Here is an 11,214-nt window from a genome sequence, read left to right as displayed (position 1 = left end):
CTGATAATAGGCAGGGAGAGACAAGATGGCTGACCAGAGACACCAGCTGCCAGATCATCTCAGAAAGAAGGAAAAGTGTTAGATGAAAAAGAAAAAACAAACAATCATAGATCTGGTGTAATTCTGAGGGAAAAGTGCCAGAACCTACAAGAGATTCCACAGGAAGAAGTCGCGGAGCAGAACAAGAAGAAGCAAGATATCAGCAGAGGACACCCCCCGAGAGGCTTGGAGTTCAGCAAAAAGGATGGGTGGAGTGGTTTGTTTTTCCCTCCCTCACAGCTCTGGCAGTCAGCAGGCTCCCAAGCTGCTAGAGAGCCTATCTACCCTCATGAGCCCAAAAGCTGCTGCTGCAGGTGAACTGGGAGCTTCTTGAGGACAAAGCATCAGCCTGCCAGCACCCTTGGGGTTGCTTCCTGTCACCATGGACATGAGTTGAGGTGGCAGGAACCATATTGCTTGTCTACTCACTGTGTGCTTTTGTCTTCCCTAGGGGGCTTCAGCCCCTCAGTTTTCATCTAGCTTGATACCACATAAACATTTCCCAACTCCAGCTCAGACTGTAGGAGCTACAGGGGGCTGGTGGGCTGGTGGGTCCTGGGGGATCTGCATGACTCCTGAGCCTAGGCATTCCAGGTGGGCTGCCTTCTGGAGAGAGACAACCAGAGTGCTAGCTTTCCTCCATCCAGACTCTTTTCCTCCCTTTCCCTTCCCCTGCCAGTGGCTGCTGAGAGAGAGAATTGGGCCAGGCCTCTGAGGAGCTGCTGCATCCCCCCTGTTGGTGCATACACCACACCAGGGCTTCCACAGAGAGAGTGGCTCAAACCTTTTCTCTTAAAGACCTGCAGAGCACTTAGGGGTGCTTGGACTGTGAACTGCCTGCTCACCGGCCCTCCTCGGTGCTGCTTGCCCACCAGCTCCATCAGGACAGGGCACACTCCAAAGTGAAGGGACATCAAACCTGCCTGATCACCCCATAGGCAACTGGGGACCAGCACTCTTCTCCCTGGCACAGCCTGGGATTGATCTTCAGGGACCTGAGGACAGGCCCATAGGACAGATCCCATATCCCCAGGACTGAATCGTGTCGCTCAGGGGCACGGAGAGGAGGTTTGTGAACTAATCTCGAGAGTTGAGGGAGCCAGCATGGGCAGAACTTAAAAGAGAGTGCAGTGTGGGTCCTAGCTGCAGGGCACTCACGGGACACCCCTCCACCCACAGGAAAGCCATACTCTCAGCCCAGGGCGGGATCCTGGACAAGGAAGCCCCCAGCTCACAGGCCCATCATGGGGGAGCTCAGCTAGTTTGAGCTCCTGCCTACTGGCAGATGCCAGAGGGAGAATGCGGAGCAGGGGAGATGGGAGAAGAGCGAAACCCTTTCCTAACACCCAGATTGTGAATCTTAAGTGGCCCCACCTCCATAAGTAGACTTCATGGCTAGGTGTGGCCACTTTAGCCCCTCCCTGGCGACTTTCCCAAGAACCTGGAAGCAGACCTTTGACCCCTGCTAAAACGACTACCTTACCAGCTTTTGTGGAACCTGAGGGCAAGCTCACCCAACCCAGCCCTGCCCAGCCTCACTCCCGCACCCACCTCTGCTGTGGGGGAGAATAAGGACTAAGCTGGAAGTTCCAGGGCCCTACCCACTAGGCGGGGTATTTGAGTGTTTCTCCTGAGGGGTTAGAGCTGATCGAATGTCCCAGAAAATAACACTGCAGCGTGTTCCTTCTAGCAAGTGCCACCTACTGACAGGGAGGTCAAATTTGCACAGTCCTTTACAGCATTTACTGACTGAATCATACAAAGGGTGGTTGATTCTTACCCACAAGCACCACCTGCTGTCTCAGAGATTAAACTGGGTGTGCCAGTACAATTCACACTGTTAAGAAGACCAGAGGGTGAGAAAGGATTTCAAAGATCCCCATCCTCCCGCATCAAAGAGAGACAGGGAATCTGCCCACACACATAGTTCACCACAGCTGTCACCTACAAACAACTAGCAGCTGAGAAAACCATCATACTAAGGATATCCATAACCAAGGCATCCATCCAGAGCCTAGTTTGCCATCAAAGCACCCACTGACAAAGCCAAAGGTTCTTACCCAACATATGCTACAGACAGTCCTTTATAAGTGTGTGGCAGGAAGAAACACCATCTAAACAAAAGAAAATTCAAAAATTAATAAGTGACAGCTGTCCCAGATGAGTAGGAATCAGTGAAAGCACTCCAGAAGTATGAAGAATCAGAGCAAAAGGACACCCCTAAAAGGGAACACCAGCTCTCCAGCAATGGATACCAACCAAAATAAAAATATTAAAATGACAGATACGGAATTCCAAATATGAATTGTAAGGAAGTTCAATGAAATCCAAGAGAAAATGGAAAACTAAAAGAAACCACAAAACGAATTCAGGAAATGAATGAAAAAATCACTAAAGATGTTGACATATTAAAAAAAAAAAACACCAAATAGAACTTCTAGAAATGAAAAATTCATTTAAGGAGATACAAAACAGAGTTGAAAGTTTTAAGAATAGACTAGACCAGGCAGAAGAAAGAATCTCAGAGCTTGATGACAACTCTTTCAAAATAGTTAAAAATAAAGAACAGAGAATTAAGAGGAATGAATGAATCCTACAAGAAATATGGTATTATGTAAAATGGCCAAATATAAGAATCATAGGCATCCCTGAGGGTGAAGAAAAAAATGTACAAGGGCTGGAAATTGAGGACGACTTCCTTGGTCTTTCTAGAGATATAGACATCCAGATACAAGCTCAAAGTACACCTGGGAGATTCATTGCAAAGAGGCAGTCACCAAGATACATAATCATCAGACTGGCCGAAGTCAACAGGAGGGAGGAACTTCTGTTAGCCGTGAGGTGAAAATATCAAGTTACCTACAAAGGAAAACCCATCAGGGTAAGTGCAACTTCTCAACTGAGACCTTACAAGGCAGAAGGAATTGGGGCCCCATCTTCAGTCTTCATAAACAGAACAGCTGCCCGCCTGGAATTTTGTATCCTGCAAAACTAAGTTTCATATATGAAGGAGACATAAAGACTTTTTCAGACAAGCAAACATTGAGGGAATTTGTCAAGACCAGACCTGCTCTATAGGAAATACTCAGAACCACATTATACATGGATCAGTGTAGTAGACACCCACCGGAGTAAAACCACCCAAAAAGCTAAAGCTCAGAGCTCATATGAAACAGTAGCACAAGTGGTAAAACAAAACAATGAAGATACTACCCAACAGGATGAACAGAACAGCGTCCCACATATCAATTCATCAATCAACATGTACTGTCTGAATGCCCCACTCAGGAGACGTAGGCTGGTTGAATGGATGAGCAAATACAACCCAAGTATCCAGCAAACACATCTAACACACAAGGACTCATACGGACTCAAGGTGAAGGAATGGAAAAAAAAAATTCCATGCAAATGGGAACCAAAAGAAAGCATGTGTAGCCATTCTCATATCAAAATTGACTTTAAATCAATGATAATAAAGAAAGGCAAAGATGGTCATTATATAGCGGTAAAGGGAGCAATTCAACAAGAGAACATAAATATCCTAAATATTTATGCATCTAACACAGGAGGGCCCAGATTCATAAAGCAAACCGTACTAGATCTAAGCAAAGAGATAAATAGCAGCATCATAATTTCTGGGGCCTTAAAAACCCTACTAACAGAACTGCACAGATCATCCAAGCAGAAAATAAATAAATAAACACGGGACTTAAACGGGATTCTAGAACAAATGGGCCTAACATTTACAGAACATTTTACCCCAGAACTACTGAATATACATTGTTTTCATCAGCACATGGAACATTCTTCAAGATTGATCGTATCTTAGGCCACAAAGCATGTTTCAAGAAATTAAAAAAAGTAGAAATCATACCATGTATCTTCTCAGACCACAGTGGAATAAAATTAGAAATCAACTCCAAGAGAAACACTCAATTCTACACAAAGTCATGGAAATTAAACAACCTGCTGCTGAACAATTACTGGGTCAATAATGAAATTAGGATGGAAATCAAAAGATTCTTCGAACTGAACAACAGAGGGGACGTAAGCTATCAAATGTTGGATGGAACTAGAGACCATTATTCTAAGTGAAGTATCTGAGGAATGGAAAAACAAGCACCACATGTACTTGATATTAAATTGGAACTAACCAATGAGTACACATGTGTACAGAGGGAAGTAAAACTCAGTGGAAATCAAGCAGGGGGGTGGAGGGAGGAGGGATGGGCGAAAACCTACCTAATGGGTGCAATGAACACTATCCGGGTGATGGGCACGCTTATAACTCTCATTCAAGCATAGCGTAAGTGATGCATGTAACCAAAAATATTTGTACTCCTGTAATATTTTGAAATAAAAAAAAGATTCTGATAATAAAATATCCACGTCTAAAAACAGAATCAGTTTTGAAAATACTTTTGTTTTTCTAGTGTTCTTTATAAGGATGTTGTGATATAAATTATTTTAATAGGAAAGTATATATTTTATATATGTTTATTGGATATGTATTATTTTTTATTTTTACTAATCATGATTATCCTGGTCTCTCTTCCATTTCCACTCCTAGGAACAGTAAGATATGAATTCTCTTTTACTCAGATTATATAGTTTTAGAGTAAGAAACCAAGAAGGGCTTAAATAGATGTTGAGCCCCTTGCTACAAGTACTACCAAGGAGAAGGGCTACAGTGCAGCTCTTGCATCAATGTCCTCCAGTATTTAACTTACAATTCTTTATGTACTAATAAGGAGTTAACCTTGTCAGTTACCTAGTTCTTTATTATGTATTATGCAGCCAGTTGACCGTATTGGGTTCTTCAGGATGTTGTGTCAATCAAAATAAAATGCTGTTAGGAATCTTTACTAAAGGCTTTTTTTTTTTGCCTGTTTTTAGTGGCAAGATGGGTCTTGCCTTGAATTATGTGACCATTTCGTATGGCAGTAATAAGCTTAGGCTTTGCTGTGATAAACAAATTATACATATTTTAGAATCTTTAATATGCTCATAGCGACATTTCAAGAGAAGGACATGATTCATAGAATTTCCCAAGCTTATTTGGCCATAGAATTTTTTTTTAAATCTTTTCATTATTTTCCCTGAATTTCTCTAATTTAGTATTCTGTCAAACATATTTTGGGAAATTATATCCACATTCTAATGTCCCTTTTTGACTCTCTACAGCAGCAGAGGCTTATGATTATGATTTTGAGGAGTCTCGGGTTTATGCGTAGGATTTATGTATTTATTGCTGTCAGCTCCGTGACACATGAGGGGGGTGGTCTTCTATCCAGCCACATAGCCTTTGTCAGGCTGTTAAGAAGATGTTTGGTCTTGACTCCTGACTGGTAAATGATTAGGCTCTGTACTTAATTTGCATTGGAGCAAGACCTATAATCTAGTTCAGTACTAGCTAGGGAGTGTAACCTTAAATTTACTGCTATGTATTATTTATCAAAACCCAAATTGAGAGAGTATGGTTGTGTAGTCCATCCATCCATTTTTCTGGTTATCTAAAATTTTTACCTGTGTTTCTGGACCACATATTTTGGTCCCTTTCTGTGCAAGTGTTTTACTTAATTTTACATTGGCATTTTCCTTTATAGTTTGAGAGGGACAATAAGAAATAACTCTGTAAAACTCATTGCTGTATCTGTAAGGATGTTTTTTGAGGACTTTATTACAATACAAGTTGTATTATGAAGACCCATGGGATAGATTTGATTTTTGTCCCAGGAAGAGTTGTATTTCTTCTGAGCAACTTCTTTTCTTCTTTTTGAAAAAGATTTGTGGATACTGTAAATATTAAAACTTATTGTTTCTTTATTTGCATTGTCTTTTTGAAAGATTTGTGCCAAATTTATGGCTCATCTTTCATAAATATGCAGACTTTTACTCCGGCTTCTTTTTATCTTAAGGCACTATAGTTTTGGAGTTAAGAGTGCAGGATCTGGAGTCAGACAGTCTAGATTCATCTCCTGTCTCCGTCGTTTATTAGCTGTGTTAAAATCAGACAAGCTGGTTGATCTCTGTGAGTCTCAGTTTCTCCATCTATGAATTGGAGTTAATAGTACCTAATAGGGTTGTAGTGAAGATTACCCAAGAATAATAGATATAAACAACTATAACCGTTCTTGAAACATCTTGAATACTCAATTTTTTCTACTTTCATATTTCCTTTGTTTCAATTTATCTGTTTTAAAAATTAATGGATTTTATATTATGTACTTATTGTTATCTAACTAAAATATTTAGTGGAAGAAGGCAGGGTAAGAATACCTAAATATTGGTTTTTTGTCACATTGAATTTTACATAAAATTGTAGCAATTAAAAATATACATTATAGCTTTGCCATAGCTATTTCTGAAATTACAGGGATTTAGGTCACTTAACTTTCATTTTCTTCCCTTTTCACTTCAAACACACATCACTGAAAAAATTTTCTGTATTATTTGGGTAGGTGTGACTGGTTTTCTTAAGACATTTTTTTGTTGCAACCTCTCAGGTTAAAAATTTCACTATCATTTGAAATCTGTCATAAGACCAGGGAAATGCATTCATTATAGAACTATTTAATAAATAAGTTCCCCAGTTTGAAGAGCTAGACTTTTATGTGAGGTCAGGCCAGTTGAAGACATTTACAAAGAATTAGTTGTTTGTTATTGCTTATGTGAGTTGCAAGAATGGAAAAAAAAGAAATTCTTTCTTCAATACTTCCTTCCAGGCTGAGTCATCACTAGAGAGTGGGAAGGGCAGCAGCAGCAGAGAATCCAAACCCTAAAGCTGATATCACAAAGTACCATTTCTCCAAGTTGGGGGCTCAGAGGGGAGCCATCATGAGTGATGTTACCATTGTGAAAGAAGGTTGGGTTCAGAAGAGGGGTAAGTGCTTCACAAAACTGAAAATAATATGATTGGTAAGAGTGCTGAACAGTGAGTGGTGTCTTGGAAGTTGATCTTTTTTCTGATGCTGTTAAAATAAACTGTGACATGCTGTGTCTAGTAAGAGAGAAACAATATTTAATGTGTGTTAGGAATTATCTTGCTATTTAGGAATTTCTTTATAATTCTTGATTTTGATCATTTATTTTCTAGTTATGAAGTTAGGTTTAACTTTCTGTTTTGTTGTGTGTATGCATGTTACAGAAAGTTAGTGTATTTTTTTGTGGTGTCCACAGGTTCTATACTTTGGAGAGATGTCTTTAGAATCATTTAATATCTAGAAAAGTTATATCTTGTATGCATTTAATGACATGTAAATATGTGAATAAAAGAATTCAGTAAAGCCAGTTTGGATGGTGGCAAGGGAAGAGCTTAAAGTAGTAAAGGGGAAAGGGTTCACCTACAAACTCATGGATTAATCCCATAAATTGGGTAAGTAAAGTCCTGATGTAAAAGACCAAAAGGAAGACAAGTATTTTTTTTTGTGTGTGTGTATATGTTTGTTTAATGTCATATTTTTATTTTTTCATTATATGCTTTTAGTATTTCTTGTTCACTCCTTTAGATAAATAACCTAAATGCATTATTATTTTTTATTGTTAAAGGAAGAACTCTTCAACCTAAAGCTTAGTTTATCATCTGTGAGATCATCTGCTTATGTGGTCAATGTGTTTATTAGAAATACAGAGTTTAGACTAATTGCTAGGCAACTGCTGTTTACCCACATGGCCAAGTTGAGTAGGATGAGGACTGTTCCTCCCAATCTCAGGACTTTTAAATTCCTGTATATCTACATTCTGGTTAAGAGCTACCTCTTAAATATTGATTTTTAATATTCCTTAAAGTTCTATAGTTAATATCTATGCAGAAAAGCTGTTGTCAGTAGTTAAATGTGATTATACATTATTGAGTTTTCAGATCAGCCTTATCAAGTTGTAATTTACCTACAATAATATTAAGCAATTTTAAGTTAGAGTTTGATGAGTTTTGCCAAATATATTCAGTGGTGTAACAAACACTATGATTGTGATATATAGAACTTTTACTCTACCCCCCAAAGTTCCTTTGTTCCCCTTGTCCAGTCCTTGTCCTTCAACCCTGGCAACCTGCTGTTACTATAATTTAGCTTTTCTAAAATTTCACGTAAATGGAATCATGCAATACATAGTCTTTTGTGTCTGGTTTCTTTCACATAGTGTAATACTTTTAAGATTCATTAATGTTGTTATGTGTATCATTAGTTCCTTTTTATTATTGAGTAGTATTCCGTGGTCTGGATATATCACAGTTTATCTGTTCAACAGTTGATGGAAATTTGGGCTGTTTCTAGTTTTTGGCTAATATGAATAAAGCTACTGTGAACATTCGATTGCATATTTTTGTATGCTGTGTTTTCATTTGTCTTGGGTAATAACCCAGGAATGAGATTGCTGGGTCATATGGTAAGTGTATATTTAACTTTATAAGAAGTATGTGTTTAACTTCCTAAAACCTGCCCAACTGTTTTCCAAAGCGGCTGACCATTTGTATTGTTAAATTTAATTTCTTTCATGTTATTCTCATGTTATAAATTTGGACAGCATTTTCAGATTTCAGTGCTTTATGAGGGTGGTTGTTTTTTGTTTTCTTAACTTATTATATTTGTATCATTTTTCCCTAGTTTGTCTTTTGGGGGATGGCAAATCACTTAAACCTTTTAGAGTTTTACTTTACTAATCTCTAAAACAATATTGTGAGGATTAAATGAGGTAATAGAGTGGATATATTTTGACAGTTTTAACACAAATATAAGCTATTGCCATCTCCACATGTTTATCAAGGCTTCAGAGTGGTTCTTGATTGTGTAATTAGTTGTATCTTCTCTGAAATACCATAATGGAAGGCTAGTATTTGTGCATGAAATACAGAAAAAAGCAAAAATGAATAAGAATTTCTTAGCGTTTTTCTCACAACAGTCAGGGAAGGAAGGTTCTAATGATTGTGTGTGTGTATGTGTTTATTTTGAGAATAGTCATATAAACATAAGAATTTGAATAGTACACAAAAGGTATAAAATGAAAAGTAAAAATCTTTCCACCCCTCTACCCCTTTCAACTAGTTTCTCTCCTCAGAGGTTAATCATTTTAGACCTTTTCTGTTTTTACTCTTCTGATCATTATCCCTGTTTTATATATAATACACTAAGCTTTGTTTTATGGCTAACCAATCTTAAGTAATCTGGTATTTCCTCGTTGTGAAAAATGGAAGAACTTTTAATACCTATTCTACCTTCTTCAATTTTTTTTTTGGTTGCCTTTATGGTTAAACTTACAGCTGTTGGACAGTTAACTTTAGAAAGTACTTAGACATTTTGTTTAAACTTGTCACTTTATAAGTTGTGGAAAAATTAGCACCCCTCACCATCTTTCCCTTGAATTCCTCACATTCCCTTCCCCATTTATGTCAACAATAACATTTATTTTGTATTGTCAAGGCTTATAATAGTTAAATTGTTGATTCGGAAAGCGGGAAACAATATTATGATTATGTAAATAATACTTACTGCTAAATAAAGGGGTGGGATCCCGAGAGAACAAATGGATTTCTTAACACTTTATTGGTACTGAAGATCCTGTCATACTTTAATTTGGCTTTTAGTTTGGACAACGACTGTTTTCCTTGGATTTTCTAATTGCTATGTCCCCCCTCATTGGAAGAAGAGTGCATGCCTTCATCATATGGCTTGGTTATCCAGTGTTTTAATCATAATATCTGTTTAAGTTCTAATGTGAAGTGACTTTTTTCTGGGTATGATTGTCAGCTGAGATCATGTTATTTGATTTAATTCTCAGACAGATTCTATGCTTTCTTAGATCTCATGTCTTTCCTCTTTTTATTTCAGATTTACTTTACAGTTTTTTAGAATACCTCTTGAAGTAATTTTTTCAGAATTGTGCGTGGCTGTTTGTCAGCATATTTGAAAGTGTCTTTTTCACTTTCACACCTGACAACATTGTTGGCTGGATATAGAATTCAAATTTAAAATAATTTTCCTTCAGAATTTGGAAGGTTGCGTTCCAGTGCCTTTTAGTAACCAGTTTTACTGATAAGAGGTTTGATGCTAGTATCAGTGATTTCTTTGTAGGCAGCCTGTTTTTGTTGTCTGGAAGCCTTTTGTGTTAATACCTCTTTATCCTTGGAATTAGGAAATTTAAGGAGGATGAGTTATAGTTCTTTAAATTTTTATTTATTTATTTATTTAGATTTAAATTTTTATTTATTTATTTTTTTTAGAGACAGGCTCTCCTTATGTTGCCCAGGCTGTATTCAAACTCCTGAGTTCTAGTAATCCTTCCACCTAAGCCTCCTGAGTAGCTGGGACTACAGGCTTCAGTCCGTTTTTATTAACCCTGTAAAAAGTTCGGTGAATCCTTTGAATATGAAGGTTTAGGTCTTTCTTTTGTTCTGGGAAATCATCTGTATTTATTTATTTCTTCCCTTGTATGTTCTCTGCATTCATTCATTCATTCATTTTTTAATTTACTTTCTAGAGCTTCTATATCAGTCTTCTGTTTCAAAATTTTTCTTTTCATTTTCCATGTCTTTTTTTCCCCTCTTTTTTTCTGGGACATTTCCTTGACTTTTTCATCCAGCCCTTTATTAAATTATTTATTTCAGCTATTATTTTATATTTCTGGGAACTCTTTCTAGTTCACAGTCATCTGCTCTTATAGATAACAATCTTTAATCTTAGGACACTAAATAAATTTTATCTCTAAGTGTTTCTCCTCTTTGAATAACTCTTTCAGTTTGTTTATTATGGTTGCTTTATGGTTGCTTTTTGGTGATGTTAGTTTTCTTCAGGTGTTTGGTGATCTCTGATCTTGTTTGCCTGTACATTTATGAAAGGACTGGATTCACTGGGAGTAACCTGTATTATTTCTTCCTTTATTTGTGATGCATTAGATTCACTGAATGAGGATTCGTGATGGTAGTATGCTGTACTCTTGAAAGCAGTAGTTGAAATACTAGGGGAAACCAAATTTAGCATTTTTTTCTTCCACTATTCTTAATTTATTACTTTAGAGATTTTCAGTATTATTTTAATGATAATTTTGTGTTTTAGTCAAGTAAATTTCATTATATAGTTTGTTGTTGTTGGCTATATTTTGGTTCAAAGAATTTCTTCCAAAAAAGCAATATTATTTACTGCCTGTTTACCCTGGGCAGAATATTATTACCTGAACTTTGAT

At 37.3% G+C, this 11,214-nt stretch overlaps 1 protein-coding gene across 3 annotated transcripts in view; it reads left to right on the top strand.

Moving 5' to 3' along the window:
* The first annotated feature begins 6,456 nt into the window (after positions 1-6,456).
* The window catches only part of AKT3 (v-akt murine thymoma viral oncogene homolog 3), a 295,324-nt gene continuing 290,566 nt past the window's right edge, over positions 6,457-11,214 (top strand). For 2 of the 3 annotated variants that reach the window (XM_012644381.1, XM_012644380.1), the window contains exon 1: positions 6,765-6,922. In XM_012644381.1, the coding sequence (XP_012499835.1) occupies positions 6,877-6,922 (46 nt within the window). In that variant the 5' untranslated portion in view covers positions 6,765-6,876. Of the gene's footprint in view, positions 6,497-6,764; positions 6,923-11,214 lie in introns of those variants that run through there. The other variant, XM_012644382.1, reaches the window with a different exon arrangement.

The sequence above is a fragment of the Propithecus coquereli genome, unplaced genomic scaffold, assembly GCF_000956105.1.
Source record: "Propithecus coquereli isolate 6110/MARCELLA unplaced genomic scaffold, Pcoq_1.0 Scaffold210, whole genome shotgun sequence".
NCBI lineage: Eukaryota > Metazoa > Chordata > Mammalia > Primates > Indriidae > Propithecus > Propithecus coquereli.
Note: the sequence above shows the minus strand (reverse complement) of the source record. Positions and strands in the feature narration are given on the sequence as shown.